Genomic DNA, 18915 nt, shown 5'->3' on the forward strand with positions numbered 1-18915 from the left:
TTTTGTCTCGGCGCGTGGGCGAGCGCCTGACCCGCTCGAGCGTGAAATAACGCGCATTGATGTCGGCCGAGCGTGCCGGAGCCAGCAGCGCCCCTGCCGACAATTCAAAGTCCTGTTAAGGCCACTAAGTAATCAATTAATTCAAATTATTCGTGAACACCTTCCCACTTTGTGAACACTTTGCGAAAAGGTCAAGCGGCCTTTGCATTTTTTTTGGAAACCTCATCTACCGGCGGGGTGAGCTTTCCAAAAACAAATAAAAATAAAATCAAAACTTAAGTTTTTCATTCATAACATGTCCCTGCTCGTGTGACAGAGTCACAATGGGGGGGGGGGGGGGGGGGACATGTTTCATTTCATTTTTATTTTTTTTTTTCATCTCTCTTCCTCTCCCTGGGGCAGCTCCGTGCCTCAGGGAGATTATGAAGTGCTCACTCGCGCACGTGCGCGAGGTTCATGCTCGGCCCGCTCACCCTCCTCCTCCCACCCCCCCCCCCCCCCCCCCCCCACCACCACCACCACCACACATGCAGCACTCAGCGCTGCTGCTCGGGTTTCACGCTGGGTGGGCCTTAATTGGCCCAGCAGTGTGAAATTGCGGCCCAGTGCCGATCGCGGGTGGCGGCGGGCTCCCCAACCGCCCCTGCCAAGCCGTTTAATGTTAGTAGGTGACTCAAATTGGATTCTCAATATTAACCTGATCACTGACTTCAGACGCCACAAATCTTTAACAATACTTTGAAACTCAGCATGCAGTTGCATATGCCCCACCAGTGGTGGTGCTGTGTAGCACCGCCCTCTTTAATCTCAGTGAAACAGCTCCATATCACAACCTCCACACACACTCCTATTGTGCTGAACCTCAACAGTGTTCAATTTTAGTGTTGTGTATTTTAATTGTGATGAAGTGCAATGCCATTTTTAATTTTAAGATTTTAATATTTTAAGGCCAGGCTCATGTAGCCCTCTACCCACCTCTAACCCTGCTCTAGCCTCCAGTGCTTGCTTGTGCAAATGTTGTGGCCTCTGATCCATCATGTGCCCACTCTCTTTGCCATATATTCAGGGGCCTAGAGTCCTCATCTGACCACCAATGACATGGCCCCCATGCTGGTAATGTTTAAAAAAAATCCATGAGAAAGTCAACAGAGTTGGCAGGCTGCCTTTGTGCATTGCTGTGGTTAGAGTTCTTGGCAGAGCTATTACAGGGGCCACATTCTACAGTTCACATTAGTTTTTTCAGTGCAAGTGTCTTATGATTCCCTCTCCACAAAAAAAGCTAAAAGCATACAGACTTTGCAAGACCCAGTTGTTTAATTTTCGTGCAATGCAAAGTGGAACGTTTGCGTGTTTGTGACCCAATTACATAGTGCACTGTTTCCTTGCAAATTCTTTTTCTTTCTTGTCCTCTCCCCAGCCTGACTCTCTGGCCGCACTTGTTGCAACAAAATGATACTTCCTCCAGGTTCTAGTCATATCTTTCTCTACCCCAAATATTTCCCCTCCTCCAGCCAAACCTCATTTATTGTGTTCTGCCTTTCTCACAGAATCTAACTTTCATCTCCCCTGGTTACCCCCATTTCTGATATCTAACATTCACCCTCATCCTGCACTGATCTACCTCCAGCCTTTCCTTGCCTTCAGTGTCACAGACCTCCTTCCTGCTCTACCCACGGAGTGCTTGGCCCTGACTCCCCGTGCGCAATGTAACAGGAGACCGACTGGCAAAACAACAGTGATGTTTGACTACCAAATTGGAACAGAAGGTTGGGAATTGTAGAACTTCTCCACAGGAGACAAAATGGGTTGGATAGAGTTCATGCAAGAGAGGAAGGTAGCTGGTCTGGGAAAGGAATGGGCTTTCTTTGTTCCATAGTTTCTAATATCAACTGCCATGATGCTTTAATATGCTGCGCATGTTGGTGTATGAAGGGTATTCATGATAAATCTTCCTACAGTTGACGCTATCTTCTCACTAGTGCAAATTTCACAAGGGATATGCTGATTGGCTTCCCATCCACCAGCTTAGATGTCCATTCTCTTCAGCTTCAGTGCACCATAGCAATTCTCCAATGCTTCTTCAACAAGACCTTCAATACCAAGTGGCAACAGGTGCATGGGAACACCATGCTGCCTCTATTACCCTCCAAGCTACACATCCTGACTTGGATCATATGTCACCATTGCTTCATGGTTGTTGGATGAACATCCTGGAATTTGCTAGCTAGCAACATTGATGAAGTACCTTTGCCATATGGACTGTGATGGTTCAAGGAGAAGGCCCGACACCATTTTCTCGGTTACAACTAGGGATGGACCAGCGAGGGATTGTCAGGGGCACCCATACCCAAAAACAAATTCATTTATCATAAGCAGCATCTTTATTAATCGGTGAAGATTAAAAGGCATTAGGCGGGATTTTCCGGCCTGCCTGCCACCGGGATCGTCCGGTATTACCGAAGGTCGATGAACTTTGGACTGGACCGCTGAATCTCCAGCGGCGGGTCCCGCCACAATGGGGCCGGAAAATCCCAGCCATTGTGTTCACTAAATGCGTTTGGAAACCCTTGTTTGTTTACTTAAATACACATGTGCAGTGACATAAATCAAATCACAGGAAACATGTTATCCTGTCACTTGCAAGTAATAGTGTTGTGAAATTGCCATAAATGTTATAGTTCTTCTCCCTTTAGCTCAAATGAAGCCATGGCACTCCCCTTCTACTAAAGGCAGTGGCCCTATAATCATTTTTGTAGCCCAAGACAATTATTTGGAGGCGTTTTGAAATGGGTTATTGCCATTGTGGTTGGTGTACAAGTGGAAATCTGAATATGTGCCCTATATAAATGCTGTCTTCTGCAACTCGTTGAGCTCAAGTTGAGTAAAACCTGCAGAATCCCAGATGAGTGAATGTTTCCGTGCACTGGAGGCACTGAAATTAATGTTTTGGCCCATCCCTTGCCTGTGTCCTCAGTTAAAGAACCAATGATTTTTTTTCCCACCCATAACTAAGCAGAGATCTTCCAGATGACCTATTAATAGACTAGTGTGAAACACTGCATTTTAACATTGGCACACCAAACCCATCTCTCGGGAACAGTGATCATTATCATCAAAAGTAATTAATCCTTAGCTGAAAACCAACTATGCTCAGTGGGGAGAACTGCATTTTTTAACAAGACTGTTATATAAGATTTCCACAGTTTTGGAGCTGAATGTACATGGTGTCCGTAGACATTTCTATACAATTCCACAGAAAGTGAACTGTTCAACATGCTTGATTTTAAATTAATGTTCTATTTCTCATGAAAAAAAATCACCTTGCAAAACTTATTTTTGGGGTCCTGCTGTTGGACATAATTACATTTTAACAGTGACCCCCACGACCATGGAAAGATGCTCACAGAGAGAAACCCGGAAACAAATGAGATTGCATTCTTGGTTCTTGCTCTGAATGATGCCAGTTAAATAAGAGTAAAAGTGGAAATTGGATTGAATGAATGAACTGTTATTTTTCTAACAAAATATATAAGCATCACTGAGCAACTTTGAGTGGAATCTGCATATCAACACCTTTTAGTAAATATTCTGTGGCTTATTCTGTTCATTGGGGTGTGTACTCTGAAAGCTCTGAATCATCTTTGCCATTTTGTAGGAGGATGTGGAGCAATGTTAAAAACCTAATTTCCATCTGTATTTGCAGCCATTTGCTTTTGCACTTGCCAGCATGATAAGTGATGACAAAGTGCATTTGTCTTTGTGGTCGACAGGTGGCCAGAAATGGTTTTTGTTGCTTCCTTTTGAAAAGAGTCATACGCTTGTTACAACATATTTAAATATAACACATACTTCACCCCTGGTCTCTTAACGTAGAACTTCACCTGCTTAATGGTTTCATTTAATAGAAAATGGGAAATTCTGTCATAGTTTCTGAGTTATGTAATCCTTGTGAAACTATGCAGTGATTTCCAACTCTCAGCTTATTTTCGCTCTGCCTTTTCCTCATGCACATTGCTTCCCTTTTTGTGTATTCAGGTCGCACGCTGTGCCAGTCACTCTTTCGTCCGAAAACACCAGTGTTTGTCTTTTAAATTTCTTAAATCCGTGCAAGTCTTTCAAACTTCTTGCTGAAGTTTAACAGCTGTTAAAGGGTTGCAGTCTTGGTGAGATGTTTACAGAATCGCAGAACTGTTACGGTGTAGTAGGAGGCCATTCAGCCCATCACGTCTGCACCGGCTCTCTGAGCGTTTTAACTTGGTGCCAATCTCCTGCCTTTTCCTGTTTAGACAGAGTGCATGGAAGTTGAGAAATTATAAGAAAAAAATAACCGATCTGGATTCTATTTTTAAAAATTGACACAATAAAATCCAGCAAATTGGCATTCCTGGGTTTATAAGTTGTACACCCATATTTAGAGGGCATGGTGTGTGAAAGTACCACAATTGTTTCTATCGCATAGTAAGACCATTGTACTTAGTTCAGAAATTCAATGAATTACTAATTAATTGTGTCTTGAATTCTACTTTTCATTATTCAACAAACTGCTTTTGGAAATTTTGATCCAAGATTCATATTTGAATCACCATTAAGAGTGTATTTGCATCCCGTTTAGTTGTGAGGCAAATCATTTGATTTTGCATTCATTCATGGGTTCACTGGTAGGGCCAGCATTTATTACTCATACCTAATTACCCTTGAGAAGGTGCTGGTGAGCCTCCTTCTTGAAGACAGCCAAATGGCTTGTTTAGGCCATTTGAGGGCAGTTGAGCGTCAAACGCATATTGTGGATCTGGAGTCACGTATATGCCAGACCAGATAGGGGTGGTAGGTTTCTTCCCTAAGGGTCAGCATTACTAATACCAGCTTTATTTCCAGATTTATTTCATTAATTGAATTTACCAGGATGCTGCCTGGGGTGAAGGGTCTGAGCTATGAGGAAATATTGGATAGGCTGGGGGTGTTTTCCTTAGCGCAGTGAAGTTTGGGAGGGGACCTGATAGAGGTGTATAAGATTATGAGGGGCATAGATAGGGTGGATAGGAAGGCACTTTTTCCATTAGTAGAGGGGTCAATAACTAGGGGCCATAGATTTAAGGTAAGAGGTAGAAGGCTAAGAAGGGCGTTGAGGAGAAATTTTTTCACCCAGAGGATGGTGGGAGTCTGGAACTCTCTGCCTGAAAGGGTGGTTGAGTCAGAAACTCTGGTAACATTAAGAAGTATTTAGATATTCACTTGTGTTGCCATAGCCTCCAGGGCTATGGGCCAAGTGCTGGAAAATGGGATTAGTGTAGTCAGATCTTCGTTGGGCAAGATGGGCTGAATGGCCGCCTCCTGTGGTGTAGACGTCTGAATCTATAAATTCCCCTCCTGCCATGGTGGGACTTGAACTCGTATCTTTTGATCATTAGTCAAGGCCACTGGATTAGTAGTCCAGTAACCTATCCTCTGGGCTAACATGTTGTCTTTGCATGTCTTAGCATTTTACACATTTGACAGGTATTGAGATGGTCAGTGCTTCCAAAAAGAATCATATATTGTAATCAACATGTATCTTAAAATGCATAAATGTAAAAATGAAGATCTTCCATTATAATCATCTGAAGCCATTTAAGAAAACTGTGTTGTTGTAATTGAAATCATTTATAAAATCACCCATAAGAGGAAACTATCATGTAAATGAGTGTTAAATTGTACAAGGCCATTTCCTCCCCATCACAAATTACTTTATTGGCATGAAGTCAAACTACCATGATTTCAAAAGTTTTTTTTTGCATGGCTTTGAGCTTGGTACCCTTTACAAGATTCAAATATCAATGGCTCCATAAAAATTATTTTAAAAATTCTTTTGTCTTGAAGGGTGCGTTTAAGGAAGACTGATATACCAAATTTTCACTCTAGCATAAGGGTGACACACAGCCACGTTCTGACAAATTTCATTGCCACTTACAATATTGTGCAATGAGGCAAGCTGTGCCAAATAAGTTCCAGAGGGGTGCTGTCTTTTTTTTAAAAAAAAAAGTTGCTGTCCTCTGTTGCTATTGTCACGGATAAATTTATCCAGGAAGGGATGAACCCAGGCTTCTTCCAAGTGACACAGAAGTTGAAAGCAATATTGGCTTCTCTGCCACTATTTAGTGTGTTTGGATGGTTGATTATCTCATAAGATCTTAGTGCATCCTCAGTCACAAACTCCCTTTCGAGTCTGAGCTTCATCAGTCACAGAACCCTCCTTCTACCTGGGTTGAAATGTGAAGCAGTTTGGTCTGAGAGTCTTGTGTACTCCTTTTCCTGGTTATCTGATCCCTGCTGCAATGAGAGAGGGGGGGAGTGTTGATGAATTTTACACACGAGGGTGGGATGCCCGCCTGTCAACAGAAGTCAGTGGCGATCACGCCTCTGCTTAGCTGGCTTGCCCCTCCACAGCCATTAGTAGCCCTTGGGTCTTTTAGTTGGCTCAAAGCAGGCCTTCCAGCCTTTCCGTGAGAACATTCCACCTCCTGAGGGCTGCAAGCACATCAGAGGGCCAACAGTGCTACCAGGAGTGGTGGCCTCTGCAGGGACTGTAGGGTGTCCTGAAAAGGAGATGCTAATGGAGCCCATACTTAAAGGTACGTCTGGGTCCCACCAGGGTGGGAGGCCGGGATTGTCAGGGCGAGGTGTCAGGAAACCCCAGGGGGTGGGGGAGGAAGGGAGGCTTTCGATGGGGCACAGGGTGTCTGAAAAAGAAACATTCTTCCCGACCCCCCCTAACAACCTTGCCCGGCCATCAGTCCGCTAGGTTTCATGTGGTTGGCTGGACACTTGGCACCAGCCTCCCTACAGCAGCAGCAAGAAGTGACTCTCTCTTAAGAGACTCTTATTGGCCACTTAAGGGCCTCAATTAGCTCATGGGTGAGCAGGCTTCGTGACCCTCCCTTGGCTAGTAAAATTGCGGAGGGGGGCAGGTGTGTAGTGGGCACAGTGCCACTGCCATGGTGCCCAATTTTATGCATGCCATCCTGTCCCAGGCTGTAAAATTCCACCTAGTTCCATGCCTCTCTTTTTTGTATTCTCTTTTTCCACGTCCCCAAGCTGTAACTCTACACTGGTTTCACATGATTGATGTTTAACAGGAAGAAAGTTGCTTAACACGGAAAAAATGGATACAATAAACCCTCAAGTAGTGAAGAAGTGGAATAATCCATTAGTGCTATCAACTGAGACTCCACCTTCTCTATTTTTTATTTACGAGGAAATATATCACAAATAAAAGTGGATTGTAAATTAAAGAGTGGGGGCATGCATTCATTTAGCACCTGTCACAACCCCAGGACATCCCAATGTGCTTTACAACCAATGAAGCACTTCTGATGTGTAGTCACTGTTGTACTGTAGTACATGGTGGCCAATATGCATTGGGCAAGATTCCATGAATAGCAATGAGATAAATGTTCAGATAATATCTCTCTCACATTTGCTGAGGGATTACATATTGGCCAGGCACTAGGAAAATTCCCTGCTATTCTTCAAAATGGGGCCATGGGATCTTTTGTGTCCACTGAGAGAGCATACCAGCCCCTCGGTTTAATGTCTAATTTGAAAGATGGTATCTCTGACAGTAAAGCCCTCCTTCAGTACTGTACTCGAATGTTGATCTGGCTTACCTTCTCAACATTCTGACTCTGATCAGATTGCCAACACTGAACCAAGGCTGACACCTTTGTCAGATTTGGATAAATGGTGGTGATAAGAATATTTCCACGCTAGTGGGTGCAATGTTTAAAAAACACTCAAGTTGATGAGGTAATGGTAAGTATTGAGGTCAATTCTGGGCAACAGATTTTATAAAGGATGCCAAGATTTGGAGAGGGTGCAGAAGAATTTTAATAGAATGGTAGCAGGGATCTGGAACTTCAGCTATGGGAAGAGACTGGCTAAGCTGGGGTTATTCTCCTGGGAGAATAAGGGGAGATTTGATAGAAGTGTTCAAAATCTCAAAGGGTTGTAATGGAATAATTGAGGAGAAACTATCTCTAGAAGCAGAAGGGTCAGTAACCAGAAGACATGAACTTAAGGTGTTTTTGGAATCATAGAATGGTTGCAGCACAGAAAGAGGCCATTTAGCTCGTCATGTCTGTGCTGGTCCTCTGAAGGAGCAATTCAGCCAGTACCAGTCCCTGAAACCCTGCAAATATTTCCATTTCAGAAAATGATCCAATTCCCTTTTGAAAGACTCAGTTGACCCTGCCTCCCCTATACTCTCAGGTTGTGCGTACCAGATCCTAACCACTTGCTGCATGAAAAAGTTTTTCCTTCTTGTCGCTATTGTTTCTTTTGCCAATTATCTTAAACATATGCCCTCTGGTTCTCGATCCTTCCGCCAATGGGAACAGTTTCTCCCTATCTACTCTGTCCAGATACCTCATGATTCTGAATACCTCTATCAAATCGGGTCTCAGCCCTCTCTCCGCCAAAGAGAGCAATCCCAACTTCTCCAGTCTTTCTGCGTGATTGGTTCCAGGGACGCGGATCTTCCTTCCTAAAGTGTGGTGCTCCAGAACTGGATGCAATACTCCAGCTGAGGCCAAACCAGTGTTTTAGACAGATTTAACATAGCTTCCTTGCTTTTATACTCTCTGCCCCAATTGATAAAGCCCAGGATGCCGTATGCTTTATTAACCACTCTCAACCATCTTGCCACCTTCAATGATTTATGCGCATATACAATAGTACTAGGGCCTTCCACGACCAGTGGGCACCACTGGGGCTGGGGTGTATCATCACCCCTGGTAATGACATTTTGATTTAATTAGTTAAGTTTCCTTTCATGTTTTTGTTTTAGTTAGTGCCCCATGAGGGTCTATTTACCCCCTCATTGATTTAAAACAAAAATTTATTGAGTTTTGTTTATCCCAAAAGAGTACAATAGTACTAACCGTCTCGACAAATATTCAATATTCTTTGCACCTTGGTATCCCTCTCAAGTATTACTTCCTGTTCTCACACCCCTGTCAAGTTAGCTTAGACCCTCCCCAATAGCACTAGCAAATCGCCTGCAAGGAAATTGGTCCCGTTTCTGTTTGAGTGCAACCTGTCTGGCCTGTACAACCATATTCCCCAGAATTGATCCCAATGTCCCAAAAATCTAAAGCCCTCCCTCCTGCACCTCTTGTCCAGCCACACATTCATCTGCTCTATCCTTTTATGTGTATGCCCACTTACACGTGGTACTGAGAGTAATCCATAGATTACTACTTTTTGAGGTCTGCTTGCTAATTTGCTATCTAGCTCCCCAAATACTGACTCTAGGACCACATTCCTCTTTCTACCTATGTCATTGGTACTTATGTGGACCATGACTGCTGGCTCTTCACCCTACCGTCTCAGGGTGCTTTGCAGACATTCTTGACCTTGGTTGATTGGTATAAGAACCAGAGCTAAGACAAGAGGAGTGCGTGCACGTCAAACAGCAGAAGCAGCATGTGATAGCCAGAGCTAAGTGATCCCACAAGCAATAGATCAAATCAAAGCTTTGCAGCCCTGTTACACCCAGTCATAAATGATTGTGATGATTAAACAACTACTGAAGGAGGAGGCTCCATAAATATCCCTCAATGATGTGGGGAACCCAGCACATCAGTGTAAAAGACAAGGCTGAAGCATTTGTAACCATCTTCAGCCCAGAAGTGCCAGGTAGATGATCCATCTCTGCCTCCTCCAGAGGTCCCAACATCACAGATGCCAGACTTCAGCCAATCCAATTCAGTCCATGTGAAAAACTGAATACTGCAAAGGTTATGGGCCCTGACAACAACCTGGCTATTGTACTGAAGGCTTGTGCTCCAGAGCTGGCTGTACTCCAACCAAGCTGTTTCAGTACAGCTACAACACTGGTATCCACCCAATAATGTGGAAAATTGCCCAGGTATGTCCTATCCACAAAAAGCAGGTAAACCCAATCTGGCCAATTACGACTCCATTAGTCTAACTCTTGATCATCAGCAAAGTGATGGAAGGTGTCATTGACCGTGCTATCAAATGGCACTTACACAGCAATAACCTGCTTACAGATGATTAGTTTGGGTTCTCCCAGGGTCACTCAGTTCCTGACCTCATTACAACCTTTGTCAAAACATGGAAGATAGAGCTGAGGTGAGAGTAACTGCCCTTGACATCAAAGCAGCATTCGACTGAGTGTGGCACCAAGGAGCCCTAGCAAAATTGAAGTCAGTATGAATTGGGGGAAAACACTCCATTGATTGGAGTCATACCTAGCATAAAGGAAGATTATTGTGCTTGGTGGAGGTCAGTCATCTCGGTCTCAGGATATCACTACAGGTGTTCCTCAGGGTAGTGTCCTAGGCCCAACCATCTTCAGCTACTTCATCAGTGACCTTTCCTCCATCATAAGATCAGAAATGGGATGCTTGCTGATAATCGATTGTACAGTGCTCATTACCATTTGCGACTCCTTAGGTACTTTGCAATCTGCTTCCATAGGCAGCAAGACCTGGACAACATTTTAGGCTTGGTCTGATAAGTGGCAAGTAACATTCATGCCACCCAAATACCAAGAAATTATCATTTCCGACAACAGAGAATTTACCCATCCCCCCCTTGACATTCACTGGTGTTACCATTGCTGAATCTACCATCATCAACATCCTGGGGGCTACCATTGACCAGACTCTGAATTGGACCAGCCCCATAAATACCGTGGCTACAAGAGCAGGTTAAAGGCTGGAAATTCTGCAGCAAGTAACTCACCACCTGTCCACCATCTACAAGGCACAAATCAGAAATGTGAAGGAATACTCTCCACTTACCTATTTGACTGCAGCTCCAACAACACTCGAAGCTCAACACCATCCAGGATAAAATAACCCGCTTGATCAGCATCCTATCCATTACCTTAAATATTTACTCCCTCCACTACCAATGCACTGTCTGTGCTTGTATACAGTATACAAGATGCACTGTAGCACCTCGCCAAGACTCATTTGACAGCACCTTCCAAACCCGTGACCTCTACCACCTAGGACAGGGGCAGCAGACATATCACTACAACACCAAGTGCAAGTTCCCCTCCAAGCCACACACCATCCTTACTTGGAAATATATCACCATTCCTTCACTGTCGCTGGATTAAGATCCTGGAACTCCCTTCCTAACAGCACTTTGGGTGTACCTACACCATAGAGACTGCAGTGGTTCAAGAAGTTGGTCACCACCACCTCCTTGAAGGCAATTAGGAATAGGCAACAAATGCTGACCGAGCCAGCGATGACCACATCCCATAAATAAAAAAAGATGAGAAATGTTCTCATGCAGCTAGTTGTTGTGATCTGTCTACAGGGCTGGTTAAAGCAGATCCATTAATAACTTTCAAAAGTGAATTGCTAATCTACTTCAAGATAATAAATTTACTGAGCTATGGGGAGAGCAGGGGATTAGGGCAAATTGCATAGCTCTTTCAAAGATCTGGCCAAATGGCCTCTTCTGAGCTGTATCACTCAATGTTTCTCCCTGGATATAACATTCAACATAAGAAGGTGTACTCTAGCGTGTAATTTCGCTTTGTGAAAGAATACTACATATCACTGCTCAAAGGTTTTTTTTAGAAGCAAGGCAGGGCCAACATGAGGTAGAAATTGGTACACTTGTTTTTAATGAGACCAGCAATCTGCAGATGCCTACTGCATGTCCCCAGGCAGCTCATAGACATAGTGGAGATGAATATCAGGCCTCTGCAATCCAGGAAGGTTGTAGGAGTCGGGTAGCATTTTTTCGGAGTTTTGTGAAAATGGCCTGCTCACCTGCTCCCTTAGGCTCCATATCAAGGTGAGTTTTGTTAAGTGGCATCCTCCAGCATTCCTTTCAAGGACTGCTGGTTAGGCTGCATGTAGACTTGGTCATCTTGAGCAGGGTAGGCCCTATGCCTGCTCCACTCAGCAGCTCATATGCTGGAAAATAGAAAAATGCAAAGGGCTTAATGTCTCTCTTAGATGGCCAAACCATGAATCAGGCAACAGGAAATGACATAAGACAGTCGCCTTAATAAGAATATTCTCTTTGTGAGACTTGAATCAGGACTGATAGATGTAAGACTTCTGTCCCTACGAGGGTGGGAATGCAGTCTAAAATTAACCAGATGTATCCATTCTTCCAGTGTGCAAAGTTATAACTGGAGACTTGAATATATGAGGGTAGTTTAGGTATAGGAGCTTTCTTGTTAAGTTGCTGAATTAATAAGATGCACTGCAACTCACCAAGGCTCCTTCGATAGCACCTTCCAAACCCATGACCTCTACCGCCTAGAACAGGTGTACAGACACAGCAGATGTGTCTGTACAACACCACATGCAAGTTCCCCTCCAGCCACACAGCATCCTGACTTGGAACTAAATTGCCATTCCTTCATTGTCACTGGGTTAAAGTCCTGAAGCAGCACTGTGGATGTACAAACACCACATGGACTGCAGTGGTTCAAGAAGGTGGCTCACCACCACCTTCTGAAGGGCAAATAGGGAGGGGCAATAAATACCGGCAGAGGAGCCATGCTCACTTCCCATCAAAGAATGAAAAAATTCAGAGGCCTGGCCTAATCTCGAACATGAGTTCAAATCCGATCATCAAACCTTGAGATTCGAATTCAGATATTGTGAGCCGGAAGTAAAAATGACCAAGATGCTGCCATATTGATGAACTGTCCTTTTAAGGAAGGAAATCGGCAATCCATGTCCAGCCTGGCCTATGTTTGATTGAAGTCGTACACCAATGTGGTTCAATCTTAACCAAAGTGGTCTAGCAAGAAGATCAGTTATACCAAATCACAACAGAGTGCAAAACTTCAAGAAGGCAGTCCACCACCGCCTCAGGACAGCTAGGGATGGGCAACATATGCCACCCTTGCCAGTGATGCCTACATCCTGAGAATGAATATATTTTTCATAAAGGTTTTTTCCTCAGTGTGATGCAGAAGGAGCTTTGTAGAGTAGCACTTAAATACAAATTGGGGTTACTTGCACCTGACTTTTGTGCCACTTTTGTCCTTGAAAACACCCTGGAAAAATGGAACTCAGTCCTGCTGGAGTTAATCACCAAGCCCCATCATAAATGTGGAAACAACTTCAGCATCAGCAAGTGAAGCCTGTTTAAAACAGCTCTGACCTAATGAATTGAGAAGTACAGTGTGACCCTTTCAGTGTGATTTAATAAACAGCATCGTAGGAGCGCTGGAATATATCTTCTTACCAACAGTGGACCTTTCTAGAATTTTTTTTTTAGGCAGCAAGTCCTTTCAGCTCTAAGGGGAATGCACTGGTACATGAAGTACAAAAATTGTAAGGTACGTTTGTATTACAATGCTGTTGTATTTTAATTATTTTTGAAAGGCTGTTCTTGATCAAACTGTAGGAAATCAGGATTCATGTTGCACTTAAAGGGGTATTTGAATAGAGGGGAATGCCGCATGCTCAGTTATTCATAGAGCTGTGTGTCCCATCTATTCAAAATATACTTTTACATGGTCGCTCTCTCTAAAATTGTTGAGATAAGTCGGACCAAGCTGCTGGGAGGGAAACTGCTTCATTTTATTTGTCCTATTCCTTGATCAAATAGTTCTTTAGCTTATCTGTACCATGCATCACACTTCAGTATCATTCTGGCATATATGCAAGTTTCTGTCACACATGGACCCAACTGATTGAATTTGCATATTGAGAGCATCAAATCATAATGAGCGATGAAGGACGTATGAATCAAATCAAAAGCTAGCTAGAAAAATCAGGATTTACTAAGGAGGTATGAAACATCAATTCAGCAAATTGAGTAAAGGGAAAGTGCTTAACTGATTAAATAGCTGTAAATATATTTTGAAAATCTATTTGGCTGCCATCTTACTTTCTCTAAAATCTGGGCCCTCTGGTCACTTAAGGGAGCATCTGGCATAATTGAACTCAAGGATATATCTGTAGCAGACCTCTATTACATAATTCTTCCTCCTATGTAATCTGATAATTTAATTCATTTTATCTCCAATCTGTGAACATCCCTACATTGTGTTTTGTTGCCAGTACTGCTAGTGTTCTGGTCCTGGTTTCTGTTACATGACATATGCGCATGCCTAAGGCATCCTGTGTTTAAGGGAACTACTCCCTAGTGTGAAGCTCAGAACCACTGAGTGCCATTTCTCATGATAAACTACCATTTTCCCCTAAACATAGGAAAGCTGTTATTGGTCTTAAGAGGTTGTGGGTTTAAATCCCACTTTGGATACTTGAACACCTAATCTAGTCTGACACTTCAGTACTGCACTGTCAGAGTTACTGTCTTTCAGGTGAGCTATTAAACCAAGGCCCCATCTGTCCTTTTGGGTTTTTGTAAAAGATTCCATGGCACCATTGTCGAGGTAGAGCAGAGAAGTTCTCCTCGGTTCTCTACTGCCTAGAGAAACAAGGACATTGGGACACCACCACCCCTTGCAAGTTCCCCCTTGCAAGCCACACACCATCCTGATGTGAAAATATATTGCTATTCTTTCATCATCACTGGGTCAAAATCCTGGAACTCCCTTCCTAACAGCACTGTAGGTATACCTACACCAGATGGACTGCAATGCTGCAAGGTGGCGACTCAGCACCAGCTTCTCAAGGGCAATTAAGGATAGGCAATAAATGCTTGCCCTGCCAATGATGCTTATATCCCATGAATGAATTATTAAAAAAAAAGATGTCCGGGCCAATTATTGTCCCTCAACCAACAATGTTGCTAAAGCAGCTTATTCAGCCATTATTTATTGTTTGTAGATCTTTGAACAAATTGGCTCCCATGCTTCCTACATCACAACAGTGACTGCACTATGGGATACTTCAAAGGCTAGAAACAGCTTTGGGTCATCCTGAGGCTGTGAAAGTCACTATATAAATGGAAGTATCAACTTACCTTATTGAGATACTGTCTTAGGACAAAAAATAGATTTTACATTTAAAACTACTTTCAAAATTCCATCAGTGTTTTGGTAATGACAATAGCAACAGTCTGGCCAACTTCAAAACATTTTTTTGGCAGTGTGTTTTAAGTTACAGTTTGACGGATATTTTATTTAGCTGGTACCTTTTTGACCACCATTTACGTGACAATGACAAATGAATTGCCAGTATTGTTTTTCAGACTATTGTTTCACAGCAGGGGATGTATACTACGATTGCTGTATAATTCATTGAAAATTCATATTAGCTCTAACATTTTTTTTTTGGAAAAGGTGGCTAAAGATCAAGGAAACCTGAGCAAAAATGTTCTCGGGTCAACTCACTGGAGCTGCACAAGAGCAACAAAAAGGATACATGTAGCTGATGCTGTATGCGCAACAGTACTGTGCAAATAGTGGACTTCAGTACATTCTAATAGTGTTGTCAATGAAATGCCATAGGGAAATTTGGAAATGGAAAATGCATGTCTTGCCTTGACAAGTACAAATCACTCTCTTAGATGTTCTATAAGTTGCAGATTTTTTCAGATAATTTTAAAACATTATTTCTCTCCAGCATTTTGGGGGTAAAATTCAACTGGACCAGGTGAGTAGAAAAATTCATCTGGCTTGTATAATGGGCTTCTGAGCCGTTACTACAAGTTTTGAGTCCCGTGGCAATGTTGAATTTTACCCCCATTATTTTCAATGGTGTGTCAGCAAGTCCAGGCATTCACAGATGTAACTGTCAAATCACAAAAGCCATGGAAATATATGTATATGCATAGGTTAGCCATATTAGCTGTTTGTAAGAAAGTACCATGAAATCCCCAAGGAATTCTCTCCCATTGCGATATAATTGGAAGAATAATAAATTGGGTTGGGGCAGAACCATTAGCCGCCAAGCTGTACACTGTACGACATTATATATCACGCATTCTGGACAATGCACAATATACTTCTGAGTCTTGAGGGTAAAGTCTGGTGCAGCACTGGGGGAATGCTGCAATTTTGGAGGTGCCATCTTTTGGATAAACGTGAAACCAAGGTCATGTCAGCCCTCCCATGGACATAAAAGATCCCATGGCTTTATTTTGAAAAAAAGCAGGCATGTTCTTCCTAATGTCCTGATCAATATTTATTCTTCAGCAAACATCACTAACAGATTATCTGGTCATTATTGCTGTTTGTAGGACTTTGCTGTTTGCAAATTGGCTGCCGCCCATTGGATGGGAGATGGGCTTTTGGTTTCATGTCACATCTGAAAGACAGCCACTCCAACAATATTGCTGTGTTTCCCCACATTACAACAGTGACTGCACTTCAAAAAGACATCATTATCTGTGAAGCGCTTTAGGACATGCTGAGGTTGAGAAGGATGCTATATTCATTTTTACTTCTCACTACTTACTGCACACATTCCCAGGTTGTTAAAGCTGCACACTTGTCTTCCATCGATGATAATTAGGTTACTGCAGAAGGATAACTGTGTTGTTTAAGGAAAAACTACGACTGCCAAATCGGACAGCCCTCTCGATTAAGAGACCTGGAGAAATCGAAGGGTGTTTTGCAACCAACAGTAATCAACACTGCATCATTTATGCCCATTTGGCTGATATAGTCCTATATAGCAGGATGGTTTTATGGGCTCCCAGAAGCCCATACAATGATTTGGGGGCAGTTGGATGGGGGAGGAACTAGTCACTCTCATGCAGATGCACCGGGAGCGAGTATACCGCTGGAGGCCAACCCAGAATTCAGAATGGGGATTCAAGTTTCCACTCACTGGGATTATCTGGAATTTGATCTGATTTGGGAATATTAGCACTTAAGCCAAATGCTCATCATTTTATAGAAGTTGACTCTTACGGAATTGTATCTATTTATGCAGTATCGAGACCCAGCAGTGTTGCAATGTAAACTATCTTGTAACATTAGTGGGATTTGCCTGCCTCATGTATGGCTACAGCTCCGATCTTGGACTGAGGTAACACTGCATGAGGTGAAGTGTGATTTGAATTATAAGGTACTTTGTTCCATTTTAATTAAAACACACAGAACAATGAGATTGATGTGAGTCACTTGATACAATCAGTTCAATGTCTGTTCACATACTTTCTTTTAGAAACATTATTTAATAAAGTAATGAATGCGACGTTGTTAATTAGAAATATTTTTATATCAACAGAATTCGCACCACATGCCTTTGCCATGCCATTGTCGCAAGTGATTGTCAATGATCGAGCCCATAAGCAAAAGCAGGATGCTCTGAAAGAAGAGCAGAAAGACAATTCAGATTTTGTGGCATCAGTCTTGCCATTCGGATCCAGAAGACAGAACAAAGAACTCTCAAGCAGCAATTCATCTCTCAGCTCAACCTCAGAAACTCTAAATGAACCAACGTCACCAAACACCCCTGAAGCTGCCCCACGTGTGAGAAGACGGGTAATACATTAAGCTTAGTTAACCACCTTATCAAAGTTGGTCCTACATATTGTTATAAAAAGCTTCCATTTTTGTGTCTCTCTCATATTTGTATGTTAATATTTTTTCTGACATCGATGCAGCAAAGATTAAAACTTCTTGCACACATTAGATTATTATTTAACTCTATGCTTTGGTTAAACTGTTTGTAGACATAGTAGAGTTTCGCAACATGGTGTGACAGAATGCCCATTACCTGTACATTTGCATAAGTGCTTTCTTGTTCAGAAAGAATGGTTTCCCAGGACGATGATTATCACGTGAGAAAGACTGATGGTGAACTCTGGGAACTTGCAAGTTTATGTTTCAATTTATGTTGTCAAATCTGGTTACTGTGAAGTCGATGACCGATAATACCATATAGTTATCATGGTGTAACCAGAGAGGAAAGAGTCTGTTCATTTATTCTTAAAGGTTCAACTTGTTACTAATATGGATAGATTTATAAATCTTTACAGCATTTAACTTCACATTGGGCAGAATTTTGCCATTATCAGGTGGGCACAGTGGGCAGATCCGGGAGCGGTCCCGCTGGTCGCCTTTGATTGGGCCCTGACATGGATTTCGCGCTGGCTGGCCGATTAACAGCCAGCCAGCATGAACCACGCGCTATAGCGCTCAGCGCTGCTATGGTGGGAGCAGAAGGAGCGCGAGCACTGATGTTCGCATGAGCAGGGACATATTAGAAATTAGTTTGAAAATGTTTTTTTTTAAATCACCGAACGAAAGCTCATCTCGCCCGTGGATGAGGTTTTGCACAAAACCAAAGGTCGCTTGGCCTTTTCGCCTGCTTGCCAACCATAAGGTTGGATGGGCAGCAAAATATTCCATTTAATTAGAACTTTAAAGGCCTTATTAGGCCTGTTAATTGTCGGCAGACACGCTGCAGACTCCCGCGTGTGCCCGCCTGCCGAAATATCGCGCGAGTGCCTGATGACGTCGGGACGTTCGCCCGACATCATCATGCGTCATTTTATGCTCATTTGGGTCGGGCAGGCATGCGCCTGCCCGACGAGCGCAATATTCTGCCCATTATCGTTTGAGATAAAGTTACATAATGTTGACTGTCAGCATATATTTGCTGACAGGAGTTGACTGACAGTCTGCATGTATTTTTCTTGCTAATTTGCAACTGATCTGCAGAAACATTATTTCAGCGATTGAGTGGTCAATCTGTGAAACAGGCTGGTTAGGGAGATGATGGAACCAAATGACTTTGATTCATTCAAATACAATTATGATAGTTTGGAGCACTGAAACTGTGGAAGGTGCTTTATAAATCCAAGTTCTTCATTTTAGTGAAGAGGTTTAATTTGTACTTACATGCATGTTGCTGTTATTTGCTATACCTTGAGCATTAGCTTTGCAGTAAGATCCAGGGTATTGATCAGTTTACTTTTCATCTTATTCCTAGTGCTGATCAAATCAGCTAAGTAATTTTGGAGGTTGTGGTTGAGAAAACTGTTCTCTGATGCCAGCTGTTT

At 42.8% G+C, this 18915-nt stretch overlaps 1 protein-coding gene across 1 annotated transcript in view; it reads left to right on the plus strand.

The window, feature by feature from the left end:
- LOC144691374 (rho GTPase-activating protein 6-like) overlaps positions 1–18915 on the plus strand; it is a 119051-nt gene that overhangs the window by 12226 nt on the left and 87910 nt on the right. The window contains exon 2 of the mRNA XM_078559412.1: positions 17136–17392. Coding sequence (XP_078415538.1) covers positions 17159–17392 — 234 coding nt within the window. The 5' untranslated portion in view covers positions 17136–17158. The remainder of the gene's footprint in view (positions 1–17135; positions 17393–18915) is intronic.

This window comes from Cetorhinus maximus, chromosome 16 (assembly GCF_964194155.1).
Source record: "Cetorhinus maximus chromosome 16, sCetMax3.hap1.1, whole genome shotgun sequence".
Classification (NCBI taxonomy): domain Eukaryota; kingdom Metazoa; phylum Chordata; class Chondrichthyes; order Lamniformes; family Cetorhinidae; genus Cetorhinus; species Cetorhinus maximus.